Source organism: Zosterops lateralis (genome assembly GCF_965231275.1).
Source record: "Zosterops lateralis genome assembly, chromosome: Z".
NCBI classification, from domain to species: domain Eukaryota; kingdom Metazoa; phylum Chordata; class Aves; order Passeriformes; family Zosteropidae; genus Zosterops; species Zosterops lateralis.
The window spans coordinates 8,019,396-8,039,165 of NC_139800.1; the positions used below are offsets into that span (position 1 = coordinate 8,019,396).

Genomic DNA, 19,770 nt, shown 5'->3' on the forward strand with positions numbered 1-19,770 from the left:
ATCTAACAAAGTATGCAAAACACAGGACTTGATGTTTTTTGCTCCCCATAATAAAGTGTTTTTTTTCATTCCGAGAGTCTTTAAGCTGTCCTTGAAAGAAAGAAAAATAGTGCCCAGTTGATTATGTTTCCAATTCCAATATAAACTACTTCTATTTCCCACTGCTAACAAGAAATTACAATACCAATGTTCCACACTTTGGAGAAAGTATGGAAAACATCTGTGCTCATCTACAAGTTTCAAGACTTCTGTTTAATAAACACCAAGTATAGTATACAAGATTTTGACTATTTTCACATTTACAGCAAGTACTCAGGTCCTTCTTATTTCCTTTATAAAAGCATCTCAATCCAATTAACAAAGATAGTACACTTAGAAAAATTCAAATATATAGTGCATTTGTTTCTGTACATGTATGTGCAAGATCCCCTGGCAAAAATACAAATATGGAATTCAACAGCTTGACCGTTTACATCCCCTTTGGCAAATACAACTTTGTATCACATGATGTAAGTACCATCTTTGTAGTATTTCATGGATTCTAGCTGCTGAGTCATTGCAAGGACATCCTGAAATCCTGTGCTGAGTCCAGACATGTGTTGAAAATAAGCTTCTTTCTCCACTTGGACAGTTAAGTTGTTTACACCAGCATCTTTCAGAATTGCAGTGACCTGAAGAGAATGGTACAGTGAACATTAGTATTGCGCTTCACATGTATCTCACAGTTGCAGTATGCTGGCTCTTCAATGCTGTAAAAAACATCCCCATTTAACATTGTGAAAAATTCAATTCTCTGGAAAGCAAAGAGTAGCTTAAGAGGGTATGGCCTTGCAACTTCTGCACACTGGCTGATTGTCAGTGTTTTGCACAGGGAAATAGGTATCTTTTTAAGGAAAAGAAAAACCCATGGCAGATAAGTAGTGGTAATCCAGTTTTAGACACGTGATTACCATCCAGTTATCTCTACTGTTTATTCCCTGTTTTGCAAGCCTGTTTTTACATCTCCCCTTCTGTTCTCAGAGCAGAGGTAGTGCCACTTTCAGTGAGTGTTTTGGCAGAGGTTCTAACAAACAACTCTTTACACGACTAATTTCAAGCTAGCAGGCAAGGGGCAGTACAGTGTTAGAGACCAGCTCTGAGTCAATAATGGAGAGCTACAAAAAAAATCCATACATGTCAGCTTGAAACTTCAGTCTGTGACCAAAAGGGAGATGCTGAGTAGGAAATTAAGAGTCTAAAGACCTTGCACTTTACCTGCTGTACAATTCTCTGCTCCATCACATCTGATACCACTTGCACATGTATTGTGCCTGCCACAACAGTTGCTGAGTGACACCAAAAATGAGGATCTCTGTAGGATATAACTCCCTCTATTTTTTGAATCTGTGAAGAAATTTCATTAGGAAAAATTAAGTAATTTTAAACTTGTACATGTACATGGTTATTGGTGGATAATATTTCACAAGGAAACAAAACTGTAGCACAGCTTTCCAACTAAGCTATATTCAGAAATATCTTGTATTGAAAGGTTACCTTGTTACTACTGTAAAATTCTAGAAAGTAAAAGTCAAACTAAATGAAAACCCCGGAAGAACAATGCTAAATAGGACGAGGAAAAAAATCTCCTGATTTAAAGAACAGATCACAGGAACATAAATGGATAGATTAATCGGAATAGGTCTGGCATCTACCAGGGCACTTGCTACCTCACTGTTTAGCAGATATATTTAGTTACCATAGCTGAACTTTATTCAGAGACACAACTTCAATTCCACAATACACACTTTTTTCAAATTGATCTTTGTTTTGGGTTGGCTGTGGTGGTTTTTCAGACCAGCTGATATGGCGCTGTGTTTTGGATTTCTGCCTAAAACCATTTTGGTAACACACCAATGATACGGCTTTGCTGAACTGTTCAGGTTTCCTCTTTTCTATCAGGCAGTTTCAAGGCTTTCTATTTTTCCCATTTTGCCCTTGCCCTGGTGGGTAGGCTGGGGATGGGCAAGAAGCAGAGAGAGCAGACACAGACAGCCAGGGCAGCTGACCCAAGCTGTCCAGATGATCATGCCATTTAACACTTTGCTCAGCAGTAAAACTGGGGTAGAGGATGAAGGGGGGATTTTGGCTGTTGTTTGGGGATTGCCTGGGAATCACTATGCTTGTGAAAAGTGGTACACTGCTTTTTTTTCTTTGGTCCACTGTCGCCTCTGACTTTCTTGCTTGTGATGTTTGAGTCTTTGCAGCACCGTTCTCACGCTGCTTCACATAAACAATATTGTATTCTTAGAATTTATCTGTATGTTTTGCATAGTTGTTCTCTGAGAGAGAATTTGACTGATGGTCATAGTGACCAATGGAGTCAGGAGGTTGTAACCTCCTTGGGTCAATCTGGGCCCTCTGTACAAAATGTATACAAGTAGATTGGAGTCAGATTATAAAGAGCCTTCCATGTTTGACCCTGCTGCTGCCTGCCATCCTCTGTGTGGGTCCACACACACGTCACAACTTGTTACCCCTCAAAGTGCAGGGGTAACAGTCCACTGCTCTTCCTTCACCTGTTATGTTGCTCCTGGAGTTTTTTGCTTATGCTCCCATCCCACTGGCAGTGGTGGTAGTGGTAAAGGAGGCGAGTGAGCAAGTGGCTGTATGGATGTCTGGCTGCTGGACGGGGTTAACCTACAGCACGTTGTTTTATTGTGATGTAATTTTTAAAATGCTTTTCCTATTATCTTTTAATCAATTGGTCTTCTGTTCTCAAAAAGTACTTTTTTTCCCTTCCAGTCTCTCAGAATTACTGTCTTCCCTCATCAAAAAGTGAAACCACACTCTGCACGTCACTTTCCTTTCACTACATGAATCTATCCCAGACAATTCCCATTTGTTCTTTTCTTTCTCATGCAGACAAGAACACATTTTCCCCTCTGGTAACTGACAGGACAGCATAAGGATAGTCTTCCTTGAAGCCTCTAGTTGATGGCATCCTCAAAGAACTTTTAACTCTTTCTTTTACAGAGAGTTCTCCATACTGAGGTCCACATTACGATTGGGCAGGAACTTAAAATGAGGCTACAGCAAAGACTAGGTACAGCCTCAAGGCAGATGCCATACTGCACCAGACAGGAAGAGAACAGTCTAGTATGAGAAAATAATCAGAAAAAAACAGCTGAAGTTTTGCCATCCCACCTACTGTGAACCAGTATATCCTTCATGATATTGATGAATCAGAAAACTTGAAATTAAAAGCTCATGATATAATCTTGTAGCTTGAATCTTTGTAACAAGTTTAAAAAGGCTGCAGGTTTGGGGAATTGCCTTATTGCTTTCTCAGTACCACAGTACTGTACATTTACCAAACTGTTACCATATTATCTGCAATTATGGTCTATCCATAAAAGCAAAAAACAATGGAAGTCTTTTTAGCTGCAAACCAACTTTTATAGCTAGAACTAGTCATCCTGTCACTTCCCTGCAAAATAGATTTTAAACAGCTTGAGACATGCAGTTGTCTGAACTGCTTGAGTTTAATAATCATTAAAAACAGTTACAGCTTTGTATGTTTGTATATGAAACCATTTATAATTTTACCTTTTCTAAAGCAGCATGCAGATCTTTCTCCTGTTCTGGAGGTATCCTCAACAAAAGCACTTGACATGCATCTTTCAATAGTGGGATAACACTAAGAAAAATCAATGTAGCAATGAAGAGAGAGCAGAGCGGATCAGCTATGAGCCATCCAAATTGCTGAATAAATATTGTGGATACAATAACACCAACACTGCCAAGAGTGTCTGCTAACACATGCAGAAACACACCTAAAACCAAAACAAACACAGTGATTAACAATTCTGTCTAAAATTTATGTATATATTCAATAGCAGAAACTTAGTAAGGCTTACTAAATAGCTTCAAGTTTAACAGAGAGTACTCTCTGCCTAACCTGGGACAAAATACACTAAATATTTAGCTATTCTAATGTTTAATTGCAAATTAATGTAAAAAAAAGTTTTTAATCTATGGGGCAGTGATCTAGGTAGGCATCCACAGACTAAAGTATATGTGAGTAGTCTTTAAATTGTTAGTGGAATTTACAATATAGCATGATCATTTAACTCTGTCTATAAGGATTCATTGATCCCTAACAGAGAGTCAGAAGATCAGTGTACATGCACTGACCTGCTAATGTGAACACACATTAATGTACTGGTTGTTTTTTGTATGCCAATTCTACTCTGATTTTACAAGAGAATTGTCTTTGTGCTACTGCTATGAATTTTATACTTTCTACTGCTTTAACTGTGGGTTCATTCTCAATGTATATTCAATGGGCATAGAAAAATACTCTCCAACCATCAGTAAGATTAGTGCTAGTCAGGTGTTGGGATTTTAAAGAATACTGAAACACGAGTATAGGCAGACTTTAAAAGATTACAGACATAATGAATATGAATAACCAGGATAACCAACTGAGTAAAGACATAAAACAACCTATGAAACATGAGACTATTCACCATATTCTGACAAGCTTACACACAAAACACAATTCTTTTAAAAGTTTTCTTCAATAAGCCAGACAATTGGTAAATAACTACTTTCTATCTATTACAGAAAAAGTTCTATGCGAAACTTTCATATACAGTGTCTTTCTCAGTTAGCTTATGATTTCAGATTTGAAAGCTTTTCTTTACCACTTTATCTTCTGAATCACAAACAAAAGCATATTCTATTGCTGGTCTGTATTTGTTCACCTGCTTCTTATCCCCTTCCCAGTCAGTCACACAATTCCTAGAAGTGGTAGTATTTTTACAGATAGAGACCTTGTACTTTCATTTCCAGTTTGAACTCAGAAACAAGGACTTAAAGCTTTTTGAGTATGGTTTACAGTGACCTTTATTAATGTTACTGAGTACTACGGATTACTGCTTTTTATTGTTCCTTAAGTAGTACACTTAAGGAACAATATGTAAATATTACATAACAAGATGTAAGTATTACACTTACATCAGCACAGAAACATTTCATGTTTCTTCAAGCTAAATTCACAAATGGCTTGAGCAATTCCTGTATAGCACATTTAATGCCTGTCAGATCATGCCTCAGGAGCATTTTTTGATGGAGGCATAATACATAATACTGCATAGGTCTGTATTTCCAAGAAATCAGGTACATCAGTTGTGACTCAGCAGTCTGTACTCACCTCTCATGTTGGTGTTCATGCCTCCCCCAGAAGATCCGTGGGCATGCCCGTGGCCGTGGTCGCTGTGGGAGTGGCCGTGCCCGTGGCTGTGCCCGTGGTGGGAGTGGCTGTGGTCGTGTCCGGCGCAGCCTCCCCGCGCCGCGCCGTGGGAGTGCGCGTGGCTGAAGGCACAGATCCCAACCAGGTTTACAATCAGCCCTCCGACAGACACTGGCTGCGGGAGGGAGAAGAGTCTTTAACTGCACTGCGTCCTCAAAGGTATCCAAACTTATCTTCTAGAACATGGTAACCAAAATTAAGAACTGTGGAAGCCCACAACTTCTCTGGGCAACCTGTTTCAGTACCTTACCACCTTCATAGTAAAGAATTCCTTTCTAATATCTAATTAATTCCTAATATCTAATCTATACCTATCTAGCTTCAGTTTTCCCTTGTCCACTAAATGGCCTGGCAAAAAATTCCTCTCCAGCTCTTCTGAAGGCTCCCTTCAGGTACTGGAGGACTATCACCCTGGAGAAAAACATAAATTTACCATTAACTGCAAAACTACACTGAAGCAGAAGGACAAAACTTACAGTTAGCATGTTTGTATCTATGTCTGGAGGATCTACCAGTCTTGCCACTGACTCCATGAAGACAAAGAAAGCAATCACCATCAGAAAGAGGCCATTAATAAATCCAGAGAGAATTTCTACACGTCCGTACCTGAAAGTAAAAATATCAACTTTAGAGAGCGAAGAATGGGTACTCTGAACAAATATCAAAGCTGTAATTCTTTCAATACAGCATTAAGATTGCTGTGATGTTTCTCATGTCACAGAATCATGCCTCAATTTCTGAGTTATTTTTTTCTGATCAAGAGGTTGCCAGTTTCCAACTGTCTAAACTCCAATATAATAAACCAATATAGAAGTATTATCTTATATATACTGCCTATTTAGGGTTTCAAACTCCTAAACTGCTATGCAAACATATTAAGTTTAATTATATCAGCTGAATCTAAATCTTCACATGAACACTGATTTTTAACATAGATTTTTATTTGACATAAATGCCTAGCATGAGGTAATTTCTAAGGAATATCCACAGTGATAAATGTTTTATTTAAAGATAAATGAAAATTACATTTTGGACACATTTTTTGCTCCACAGGTAAGTGAAGAACAGCACAAGTACAAATGGAACAGAAGAGACACAACAAAACCCCACAGCAGCATGCTTTAGTAAAATATCCCATACATACCAGGACATTTTGAAAATGAGCAAGAAGAGTTAAGTCTCAAATAGTCCTTTAAGAACCCAAGATACATACCCATATGAAAAGATGCGAGTTGCTTTCCACCTTGTCATCAGAGCTGCAAAAAGCCCCATCACTAATGCAGAACAATCAAAAAGCATGTGAAATCCATCAGAAATAAGACCAAGGCTATTAGTCCACACTCCATAAAAAAGCTCCACAAAAGTGAAAGCCTAAAACAAAACAGAGTTTGAATTTTTCCTTAAATATTAATTTGTGTATTAATGTTTTGGTAGATATCTAGAATCTTTCACAGAATGCTCAACATTTTTCAAAGGTATTGTTCTAAGTATTTCTAGACCATTTTTTCTCTCCTCAAATGAAATACATGATGCATTCCAAGCCTAAAAAATGACATTTTTGAAGCTACTGTCCTTAAAGCCTCACACATAAAAAACCAACTCTTTACAGAAGTAGATTTTTTGTTTTGAATTTTAAACTGACATTCTGCAGAGAAAATTCTAAGCATTTTATCATTAAAAAATGCAAGAGCTCTGATCTGATACATTATTAGTGTAAAAGTAATGCTGTCTATAAATCTGTTATGCCAATCCTTTTTTTCACCAGTAAGCTGACTGTTTAAATCTTAGGAATTGGCTCTGAGAAAGGTACACAAGGGAACATTTTTAATACATACATTTACCCTGTACATTTTACTATTATTACTCTATCTGCCTAATTTTTTTTCCTGTCTTCCATATTACATAATGGAATTCCTTACAGGTAATGCATATACTTTGAGTTTCTTCCCTTATTTTCCTGGAGGTCTTTGCAAATGAGGTTCTATCAATTTTGCCTACTGCATCATCTTTTCCTATTCAAGAAAGAGAGATGCTAAAAATAAAACTATCCTGGTCTATCATGACACTAATCAATCCCACACCTCCTATTTTGTTGCCCCCATCCTTATCAGTTTCACCTTATCTGCTGGCAGCATTGAGGTTATCTCAGCCTTAAACATACTATCCTACAAGTATTCAGTTACTGGAGTAACCCTTACACATAGAACCAGCTGCACTGTGACAACAAATCAGTGACCACTACTTAAATTGCTGTCAAAGGTCACTTTCAAACCAACTGATGATGGGAATCTTTTAAAGAATAACTCCTCTTTCTGTATTATATATGCACTATTGTGATTGGGTTTGAAGAAAAAAAACCCCATGCACTTACCAGATTTAGGCACAAGAAATAGAAGATCTGCCGGGAATCATACTCCTCAAGGATTTGTTTCAGTGACTCCTTAATAAACCGGGGCAGTGACTGGGAGCTTTGCTGTAATGCATCACCCATGAAATTATAGAGAGGAGTGCCTTCAGGAGAATAGCCAATAAGGGTACCCTTCTGCCCTTTCCTGGAGGGGGAGGACAGGATATTGGCAGCTGCAAGGAAAGTATTCAAGTTTTTGTTGCTGTTTCTAAGCTTCACAGCTGTTTTGTAATGTGTTTAATCAGCAAAGTTTACATGAAATTTTTCAGGCAGCAAATTGATTGTCAGTTTTATCTTGAGGTTTGTTATTGGATTTCATTGCTATGTAAAATTAGATCATCACTTCCACAACAGATCATACTCCCTTTTTTTTCTGTAGACAGACAGTAAAAGAGCAAAAAGCTACAGGCTGCCTTATTCAAAAGAATCCATAAAGCTCATCCAAAAGAATTCTGCACACCTCAATTTTCTGATTGGCTTCCCAGTCAAACAGAGCACAGATTTACTACAGTTTAGACAAGAATACGTACATAAAACAAAGAAGACAGCACTCACTACCACCCCTCCAGAAAGAACATGCTCTGTGCTTTCATGGTGTGGGGGCTTGTTCATAGCTCGGAGCTGGTCTGTTATTGGATGTGTCCAAAAGTTTCCAAAAAGCAGCGCACTAATGAAAATAAGAAAGGATCCATATCGGGCACAGGTGGAAGCTTCCATCTTCACTGAGCATATGGACTCCACGTAGAAATCCAGGATCACAACAAAAAAGATGACTGTTATGAAAGGCATGATGAGAGAAGACCAAGACTCTACTTTACTCTGCAACAAAAAATAAATTTCAAACAGGACTGCTCACCAGAAGAATGATTGTATTTATAGCATTAAATGTAGTTCACTTGGATTACAATTAGTTTCATTAATCCATAAAACATAAATAGTTTTATACTTTCAATTTGTCATATAAACACATCATTCCAGATATAAAAAGAGACATATCTAAAATGCACTAAAGTACTTTATTTTAAATACTTTCATATTGGTAAAAGGAATTCCATATACAATGCCATGGTTGCAATGGCCTACTCTCCCTATGCACACAAGCATAAAGCACATTTTTTAAAATGACAATAAATTATCTACTTCTTAGGGATAAAAGAGCACTGTATTTATATAGTCATTAGTGTTTGTGAAATGTTAGTAGATGAACCCAAGATACAATATCTGAGCTAGAAGGATGAAATACAGATATCACACGAAAGAGGAAATTAAAGTATCACACAGATAAAAAACAAATATAGAAGAAATGCATAATGGAAAAATTTCAAACAAAGCTTACTACAAAAATAAAGACAGCAACACTAGTAATTTTAAAGTTATTTTAAAGGAAAGATTTAAATTGCAATTCACAAGCATTATAAAAAATGATTTATCTTTGTACTTATTATCTTACCTCTGTTGTCAGAGAGAGAACAATAACCCATGGGCACAACAGAAGGACGGAAACAAGATGAGACAAAGCCTGAAGACGCTTTGCTCCACCTACATCTACAGAGAGTTTTCGGGATGCCATGTGAAAACCAACCTTGCAGCACAATGCCAGTACCAGAAGCAGTACTCCACCCTGGAGACATAAAGAGATTACATTACCATTTCTTAAGTACCAAAAACCTCACTCCGAACACAGTGACACTTACCACGTAAAAATATTAATTGCTTTCCTTAACCTGGGAACAAAAAACAAAACTAGGATATTTCCTGTAATTTTACTCTAGCTAAAAACAGTAACATAGCATATATGGTTGTGCCTTAGCACTATTCATAACAGGCTAATATAAGCTGAATTTTAAAACTCAGTAGTGTTAATTAGCATGCAGCAGCAGCAAAATGGCAGTAAACAGCATCTGAAGAAGAAGAAAAATCACCCAAAGTCTTCCCATCTTCAATTATTAAAAGCGTGTTGAAAGCCTACATAAACCCACAAAAATTCACATCAGTCTTGGCCTCCAGACTTTTCATAACCTTTTCATCCACTTACCTTTGAACACACCCTATTTATTCACAATACACTTTTTCAAAATTGTTCTTTAAATGAATGGCAAGATACACAGCATCTCATCTCCCTTAGCTCACAGTTGCTTTTTTGCACCATTACCCAGTCTAATATTTATTTTTATATTAATACCTTTTCAGCTTCTCCGAATATTTTTCCCTGTTTTAGTCCTCAATGAAGCCACTTTAGCAAGATTAAGCCAACAAAACTCAATCAGGCAGGTCAACCCTGTACAGTCAGGTTATGATATTCAGCTATTCATAGCACCAAATATAATGGGACTGTCTTACTGAAAAGTGTCAGAAACTGTGTTTTCAAATACAAGTCTAATGTAAAGGAAAGACTGGGGAAAGCTAAAGATGCAGAAACAACACACAGGCCCCAAAAGTGAGTAAGAAGTGGTTTGTAGGCAAAGCATTATCAACACCCAGAACACTGATGAAAGAATATTTAATTGTCATATTAATGAGACTTGTTAGGCTGTGTATTACAGTGAAGTCTTTATCAGCTATAGAGATTCCATATTGCATGGTCTGGCTTGCTGAATTGGAGCTCCTCATCATACTCCAATCACTGTGCAAAAATCACAATGTTATTTCATTTCCAATATAGGGTGAGGATATTCAACCTTTTGGTTTTGATTCAAGCATAGATTAGCTCTGAAATTCTTACCTATAAAACTTAGATAAAGATTCAACAATTTTTTACAATTTTTACATATTATTTACCTTGTGATCTGCAACACCCAGGAAAGCAATGATTGTATACAGAACATGAGTAAGAGCACTGTCATGATGCCCCTCAGCTGAACAAAAAATTAAGGAAAAATTTAATGAGATTTTTTTTAAAAACAAAAACAGGCAAAGGTGGCAGAACACAGAAAGCAGAGGTAAGCAAACTGAACTTTATGCCTGTGCAGGACAACCAGGGATCAGGAGCAGGTCTCAGCACGGGTTTGTGAAAGGCACATCCTGACTGACCATCCTGATCTTCCATGATGGACTGGCCTGTCTTGTACATGAAGGAGAAGGATGCATGGACTCCAGGGCTGCATGGATGCCTTGGATACAATTTCCCACATGATCTTCCCAGAGAAAACAGCTGCTCCTGGCTTGGCCAGGTGAACTGTTCATGATTTAAAAACCGCCTGGCCGGCTGGGCCCAGAGTGGCAATGAGGGGAGTCACATCCAGCTGGTGTTGAGTCACCAGGGCTGCTCCCCAGGGCAGTTTGCAGGTGACACCAGTCTGGGTGGCAGTGCTGCTCTGCTGGAGGGCAGGAAGGCTCTGCAGAGGGATCTGGGCAGGCTGGATCATGGGCTGAGGCCAGTGGTGTGAGGTTCAACAAGGCCCAGGGCTGGGTCCTGCCCTTGGGTCACAACAACCCCAGGCAGGGCCACAGGCTGGGACAGAGTGGCTGGAAAGGACCTGGGGGTGCTGGTGACAGTGACTGAACATGAGGCAGGGTGTGCCCAGGGGGCCAAGGCCAAGGGCATCCTGGCCTGGATCAGCAATGGTGTGGGCAGCAGGAGCAGGGCAGGGATTGTCCCCCTGTGCTGGGCACTGGGGAGGTCACACCTCAAATCCTGTGTCCGGTTTTGGGTCCATAAGTACAAGAAGACACTGAGGGGTTGAGAGGTGTTCAGAGAAGGGCAACAGAGCTGAAGAGCACTTACAAGGAGCAGCTGATGGAGGTGGGGGTGTTTAGTCTGGGGAAAAGGGGGCTCAGGGCAAACCTTATCACATTCTACAACCATCTGACAGGATGCTGAACCCACGTGGGGGTCAGTTTTTTCTGAAGGAATGGCCTTAAGTCGTATAAGGTATTAGTACTGAGTAGATTGAGTGTTAGGAAGAATTTTTTCAGAAAGGATTATTGAGCATTGAAACAGACCAAAGAAGTGGCTGAAAGAACATCCCTGATGGTTCTCAAGACACACAGAGGTAGCACTTAGGGACGTGATTTAGGGGTGGGCTTGGCAGTGCTGGGTAAACAGCTGGACTTGATCATCATAAGGTGCCTTCCAACCCAGGCAATTCTGTGATTCTATTTTATGATTCTACTCACTGAAAACTATGTAAATTCATCAATAAGGTTCCAGAATACACCATTTGCATCTGTAATTCCACGTTTTTGTTCTTCCTTTGGAAAGTCTAACTTTCATCTTGTTCGTTTTTACTGCTCATCAGTAGATATACTACCTTCTGTCAGTACACTATGATGAGATGATCAATTGAAAGTTTACTTCAAAATCACTTCTAATTACAATTTAATTCAGTACACTCAATTTCACATTTTTACTGCTCCAGTCCTAAGGGTCACTTGCTCTTTTACACAACAAGAAAGGATACGATGTTCTGCTATTTTAGCCATGAGGTCATCATTATCAAAAAGCAATAAGCAGATGATAGCTATGATGAAAAATGCAGCACCTCTTGTCTGTAAAACAAAACAAACAATAAACAACCAAACAACAAAAAGCCCCAAGTATTTCTGACTGCTACAAGAGATTCCTATAAAAAAATCCAGGAAATTAGTCCTTCCTTCCCTGCTTCCTGATCAATATAAGCATACTTTATGTCATAAGAAAACCATTAAAGAAACCCCTATTATTTTTAAGAAAGTGACCTTGACAATATAATTTGATTTTTTTTCTAGTTTTCAGACTTACCAGATAACTGAGGACATATCACCACTGTAGCAAGCTAGATGCTGGTATCTTATGAACTTTAAGAGTGATTACTTCCTTCATGGTGTCTTTCTGCCTGCCAAAATGCACTGCTACTTCAGCCTGATGATTTAATATTTTGTAGCATCAATGAGCTACAAACAAGATCTGTACAAACTGTTGAATTTCATCTTACGGGACCTAAAGGCTAAAGAACTATGCAAATAAAACTATGGGAACTAAGAGAACTATGAGAAAGAACAGCTCTCAAGTGCTTTGGTGGGGAAAATACAGACGTAGCTATGAAATTCCAGCTCTCAGAGCTTTCACCACCTAGACTTAAACCACTGCAATTTTTGGTACTCATCATCTTGGTTAGATACTGAGATCTATGTCTGAAAAATACTACTACAATTTATCTTTTAAAGCCAAATTAGACCTATCACATTCTTGTTGCAGAAAGTAGGTTGACCAGTTCATGTCATAAAGCTGAAACATTCAGAGGACAGCATTATTGTTCCCTTGTTTCTGCTGCCTTAAAACATGGAGCTTAATTGCCAAACTTGGCCCACTAAGATACTGACTGACAAATCTCTCTGAAGCTCTACAAGCATCATTTTGGTAAAAGGCTAGAGAGAGGAATTTGCCTTCTTCACCATGATCTTCATGATGAATGCCCTAAGCTTCTCAATTTGCAGGGGTGAGCCCAGAGTGTCAGTGCAGATGACTGTGACTTTTCTCTAAGGCTGCTTTAGGGGGCTCCAGTGCAGTTATGAGTCACAGATTTCAGAACTCCCAGCCTGAGATGACACCACAGTGAGCCTTCCCTTCTAGCCTCAGGTAGGTAACAGGGGGCATTTTCCTGTTACTGTTTTTGAGTAAAAGTGCTCAAGACTGCTAAATACTGGGGTAAGTTCACTCCATTTAGGGCTCATTTGGCACATTTAGAGAACACCTTGCAAAAGTACGTGCAATGGGACTTGAAGCAGATCATGCCTCAAGTAAAGGTCTTCAATTAAACAAAGGGCCTAAATATTCAGACACACTGCATCATGCAGACATGAAAGTAATTAGAGAACTTTCTGTTAGAAAGAAGCAATGTATGTGAAAAGCTAAACATATTGCAGATTCTAGGCCAGGAACTGGAGACTGTATTGCTGGACTGCAGTGTCTAAGCCAGGACTATTACATGCACAGATAGATGTTCTTTTGTCAGTTTGAACCCAAAATCCCATTACAAAGACTGCTAAGTGCAAAAATAACTCCCAAGGTTCTTTCCTGCCTATAAACAAAAAAAACCTTCTTGGGTATCTGCCATGGATAGCCAACACCTTCACCTACTGTTTCTCTCTCAATGCCATAATTACTATTTCAAGTAGTACACCTTACAATTTCACCACTAATTAAAATAAAAAAAGCACATTTTCAATGAATGTAGATCCAAAACACAGTTTGTTCCAGGTAAAGAAGTACTTGAATGTATAGGATTCAGTATTTTTTACATTTGGTTAAACAGGTTTTTAAATACCTTTGCTGGTCCTCCACCTGAGCTTGTGAACAAGACACTGAGAAGTGACAGCACAACCACATCACTGTGCTCAAACAGTAACAATGTCCTATTAAAAAATGAAATAAATACTCCATTTACAATGAGTTTACCTCACAACCTTGATATACACTATTTCAGCTAAAATTAATGACACAACAAAGATAAATCCTGTGATTACAACAGCAGGTTTAAACAATTCAAAAGAAAAAACACAAATCAATTTGCCTTTACCAGCAATAGATGTAGCTGCAGACAACTATACATGTTACAAAACAGGAACTTCCTAATTCAAGGAACAGATTAAAATAATTAATTTATAAATAACTGTAAATTGTATTTTCTTCTAGCAACACAACAAGATATCAGCTTGCTCAAGACGGAATTATTACTCCCACTACACTACCTCCTCTAAGCCAGTTTCTGTTTCCAGAAAAAAAGAGATGTCCTGTCCTGTACTATTGCATCCTGTCCATTGAGGTGCTGATGACCTTGTAGCTTATGCCACCTCAAAACCTCTTAATTGCTGACAGTAAAAAATTCTAGCTTACATGCTACCTCCTTCAGACAGCAAAGGCTAACTAACAAGCTCTATTGACAGCTTTTCTGAGCAGAACATGGAAGTAATTATTGCTCCCAAGTTTACCAAATGCTTTTGCAATCCTCTGCATAGCAATACAATATGCTAGGACCCATGTAACTGGTTCTGTTTGGCAAGACTTCCAGCATCCAGAACGACATGAGAGTATTAACTACATTAATATAAGTACTCACGGTATTATTACTCTCAGGTATGGCCTTCTCCTGTGTAGATGATAAAAATTCACCTTCATAAAATGTGTAATTTAAGGCTTTACTTTCCTCTCTCTAATGAAACATGCTTTCCAGTATATTAAGCTTCATTTTTGGAAGTCCAGCTACTCTTTTACAGTTACTCAGTCAGTAGTACTAACACACAGCACAAATGGTTTTACCTGTATAGGCACTAATGTTACCTAATGTCAACACAGAGCACAGAGCCAAACAGATAAAGAAGTACTGTGCAACAAGTGCAGGAATTGATTCTAGTCACCTGTCAAAGGAACACCAGCTGCTACCATCAGCCATCAAGCCATGGACTCCAAGCAGGTAAATAAACAGCTGGCATTACATTAATGAGAGCAGGGAAGTGACAAAAACTGCACTAAGTGATTTTGATGTATCACTCACATCAAGTGTTTAAACACTATCAAGAATTTCACTGGCATCTCATAAAAGAAGCAGTTATTACTAGTTCTACAGAAATTATATGTACTTTTTTCCCAAGCACTAAAGATTTCACAAGAAAATTTGTAAGGATTCAGTATGTTTTTGCATATACATCAAGTGGCTAGCAGCACTGTCTGACAGATAGAAAACACAAAACAAAGGAGCAAGACAGGGAGAGATCACAACAGATAAACAGTATTTACAGTAGATATGTATTTACCTCAGTGGTCCACAAAGAGTAAGGCCAAAAAACCACAAGAGTGAAATGATACATCCAACAACAGCATGCTTAAAAATTTTGATCCACTACAAAAGAAAGGTATTTCATTATCTTTCTCTCCAGAGTTTCAAAATAAACACTCTATTACTAGAATTGTTTTAGCGTAATAAAAATTGTTTAGCACTACAATAGCTGTAGAAATTAAGGTGAAAACATGTGCTTTACAAGTAAGGCACATGTTCTATAATTATAATTTAAAGTATGATTATTTTCTTAAGATATTTTGCTAGGCAACTAGGATTTATTTGGACATACTATGAGCCAGAATTTTTTTCTATCACAGTATTAGATTCAGTAACATTGAGTTCTCTTCAACAAAAAGTCTGAAAAACGGTTGAAAAAAAATTAAGTCTATTTACCTATTTTGTCATCTATTGTATGTATCAGATAAACATAAAAAGAACTAGATAAAATAACAAATTGAGGCTAAGACCTTATGCCTACAAATATTTATGTGTTTGTTATATTCTTTCTTCAAGAAGCAGGCTATAATTCAGATATTCAATACTTTATTAACTTCAGATCCAAATTTTAGAAGAAATTAATTCTGGAAATATGCTAAACAAGGTGAAGCATCTACTACAAACACAATGTCTTCTAAATCTAGAATTTGAAGTTTTTTAGCCGAAGTAAAACATGTACGGACAGATTTTTCTGAACTCAAATCAAATTCCTGTTCACATTTTTAAAATTCTGCCATACACATCTAGTCATGAAAGCAGTTGACACAAGGAACATTTTGAGGCTATCCTTCAGATTCTGTCTACTTAGTGCATGCACTGGATCAAGTTTTTACACATAAATACATAAACCCAAGATGAATACAAAGTAGGTGAACAAAATTTATTTCTTACAAATCAGCATGTTCCAGCCTGGCCCTGCTCTGCCCTGGATACTCACAAATGTCTGAGGAGCAGTTGGATTAGGCCCTCACCACATGCTGAAGGGATTCTTCTGTTCTGAGGGACAAGACTAGGGCATTTCAACATTCTGGCAGTCCAGAAATTGTCTAACTGTCCAAGTCAGCTAAGTCAGCTCTCGTTGAAAATTCACTCCTTACAGTAGGTGCTTGCTTGGTGATAACGACCAGCCTTTTCACCATACTCTCAAAAGAAGCTGACAAAAGCCAAGAACACTGAATGTTCTAGCTCACAAGACACTGAGTTAGTTGCATACCTCTAAAATCTGTAAACCAAGCTTCTAAGTGGAGTAATCTTTGTTTGCCTTTCAATTTTAGCAAGAGCCATATTGCCAAGAATATTTACAAGGATGAGAGTCACTTGCATATGTCAACTCACCTGACGCTTGGTTACCACCTTTCCAGAAGAAAATGGTTTTTGAAACAAAACCATAAAAAAAGCAGACCTGTCAAAAGGAGAAAGTTTTTTCTATTAGTTTATTAGTCAGCTTTTTATTCAAACCAGATCTAAACAACCAGGTTTCTCATATCTGGCTCGGTTATAAAGAATGCTGAAAGCACAGTCCTGTAGGAATAAAGGACATAGCACACAACTTTTTCAAGGGGGATGAGAAGTGATGGGCAAAAAAACACCTGTGGTGCTTGGGAACATGCAGGACAGAAGTCCATAAATGCACATGAATATGAAATAAAAGGAAAAAATGAAATTCCAAACGCTCCAACTCTATCAAGTTTATTACATAAATGCTCTTCCATATCGCATCAGGTAAACATGAAGCAGGATTTTGGCTGCAAAGATTGTTTTTGTCTATTTGCTTATCAGTTCTCATATCTCACCCCTCAATCTGGGAAAAATAGCAGCTGAATCCCATAAGAACTTCAGGAATACAAACTATAAAGAAGAAAGCTTATCTTCTACATCCTTGTTAACAAAATTTGCACGTGCTTGAGTGTCCTGGATTCAGCATGGACTGAGATAAATTTTTCTCAGTAGCTAACACTCCTAGTGCACTAGCACCTGGATTCAGTGTGAGAACAACTGTTTTGTCTGTTCCTTAGTGCTTATCTGAAGTCAATTTCTTTAGTTTTCCAGGTTCTGGCAGCAAGCAGGTGCACAAGAAGCTGGGAGGCAGCATGGCCAGGAGACCTGGACATGCCAAAGGGATGTTCCATACCATAAATACCATAAACTCAGTATATAAACTGGGGAGACACCCAATAGGGGCTGATTGTGGTTTGGGGATGGGCTGGGTATCATCATTGTGTGTTGAGCAGCTGCAATTGTACACCACTTATTATTTTTACTGGATTCTCTCTCTCCCTTCCTTTTATTACCATATTTCACTTATTAACTTATTAATAATTTATTAACTTATTAATTTCAATTATTAAACTCATCTTATCTCAACTACAAATTTTATTTTTCGTTTTCCTCCTGATTCTCCTCCCCAGCCCCCTGGAATGGAGGAAGATGAGAGCACATTTGTGTGACACTGGATTGCCAGCTGGGGCAAGAGTCACACCAACAGCACTAGCCCAACTGTGAAGCTGGAAAAACACTGAAGTTTCTCAAGGGCAGAGAGGCTTTACAGAGACATATGGAAAGACCAGACAGCTGGACAACTGCCAATGATGTGAGAAGAACAAGGGCTGGGCTCTCTATCTGTGGTGGGGTAACCCTGCATGTATGCACAAAGGGGACAAAAGGCTGGACAGCAGCCCCACAGAAAGAAATCTGGAGGTCTGGATTGATGGAAAGTTGAATATGAGCCAACAAAAAGGGTCAGCTGTGTCCTGGGGTGCATTTGCATTCAAGCACAGCATCACCAGCTACTTGAGAAAGGTGACTGCCCTGCTCTGCAACACACTAATGCAGCCTCAGCTCAGGCCCTGTGTGCAGTTCTGGGTGCCTCTGTACCAGAAGGACATTGAACTGAAGGATATGGACTGTGTCTGGGGGAGGCAGCCAAGACGGTGTGAGGTGCCAAGGGCAAAAGGAGCATCCTAAGGTTCCTTGGTTTGCTCAGTTTAGAGGAAGCTGGGGGATGATTTCGTGGCACCTTCTTCAGTGGAGGGGCAGATGTTGATCTCTGGTGACCAGTGACAGGGCATAAGATGGAATGACACTGCATCAGGGTGAATTCACACCATGCATTATGGAAGGGTTCTTCACTAAAAGGGTGTTCAGTCACTGTAACTGGGTGCCCAGGAGTGTCACAGCTCCAGGAGTATCTGGCCAACACTCTTGATCATATCTTTCAGTTTCAGGTAGTTGTGTGAGGAGCAGAGAACTGGACTCGATGGACCTTACAGGTCACTTCCAACTGGAGACATTCCAAGATACTGAAATTACAGTGAACAGAAATATGAAGCAAAAACCACTACTACGAACAGAGCACTTCCTGGATTCACTATTACACCTTCTCCTCTTTGAGCAAACTATAACAACATAACGCAGGGTTACAAGCTTGACGCTGCCAAGGAACAGCCGAAGTATCCCGCGTGGGGGACCAGGTTCCAGCCCCAGCACACTCACCCCAGCTGCACTATGAAGATAAACTGCACCAGGTGGACCACTTTCAGGAGATCATAGGATTCAAACAGCCCCACGGCTTTCAGGACCTTGGCGAAGCACAGCAGCACGATGTACCGAGTCAGCCTGCGGAAGGAGAGAGGCCGGTTCGCACCTGCCACGCCGCCGCCCGGGCCCGGCCCCGACGCCTCAGCCAAGGCCGCCGGGCCACCCGCCCCGGGGAGGCCCCCCTGAAGAAGGGACGGCGACGGGCCGCCCGCCGGAGCCAGCGGGGCGGCCGCTCCCCCCCGCCGCCGTTACCGGGCGCTGGGCACATCCACAGGCCCCAGCGCGCCGCCGCCGGCCAGGGCCTGCCCGCCGTACGGCTGCTCCATGGCGGGACGGAGCTCCTGCGGGGAACGGCTGCGAGCGCTCAGGAGCTCAGGAGCGGCCCGCCTGCCCTGCGCCGGGAGCACCGCATCGCCCGCGGGCAGTGCCGGCGGGGCGGGAACGAGAGGAACGAGACTGGAACCGGGGGGCGGGGAGCGGGACGGGAACCAGGAGCCGGGAACGGGAAGTACGTGAGGCAGGGCTGCCGCCAGCGCGCGTGCGCAGCAGCAGTGCGCAGGCGCCGAGGGGCGGGACCGGGGCAGTGTGGGGCGGGGTCTGGGGCGCTGAGGGGCGGGGCCGGGGCTGTGAGGGGCGGGACCGGGGGCCGTGAGGGGCGGGGCCAGGGCTGTGAGGAGCAGAGCCGAGGTTGTGAGGGACGGGCCCACGACCGTGAGGGGCGGGGCCAGGGTTATGAGGAGCGGGGTCTGGGGCTCAGAGGGGCGGGCCCGGGGGCTGTG

General features: G+C 40.3%; 1 protein-coding gene across 1 annotated transcript; it reads right to left on the minus strand.

Moving 5' to 3' along the window:
• Positions 1 to 231: 231 nt before the first annotated feature.
• Positions 232 to 19,332, minus strand: SLC30A5 (solute carrier family 30 member 5). The gene is made up of 16 exons (XM_083884164.1): positions 19,244 to 19,332; positions 18,947 to 19,069; positions 16,790 to 16,856; positions 15,432 to 15,517; positions 13,946 to 14,033; positions 12,101 to 12,188; positions 10,479 to 10,555; positions 9,151 to 9,321; positions 8,231 to 8,519; positions 7,665 to 7,873; positions 6,507 to 6,664; positions 5,770 to 5,899; positions 5,195 to 5,408; positions 3,586 to 3,812; positions 1,255 to 1,383; positions 232 to 671 (listed from the first exon to the last, which is right to left on the minus strand). Exons 1-16 carry the CDS (start codon positions 19,315 to 19,317, stop codon positions 501 to 503), a joined length of 2,301 nt encoding a protein of 766 aa, XP_083740290.1. The 5' UTR covers positions 19,318 to 19,332; the 3' UTR covers positions 232 to 500.
• Between the last annotated feature and the right edge of the window lie 438 nt (positions 19,333 to 19,770).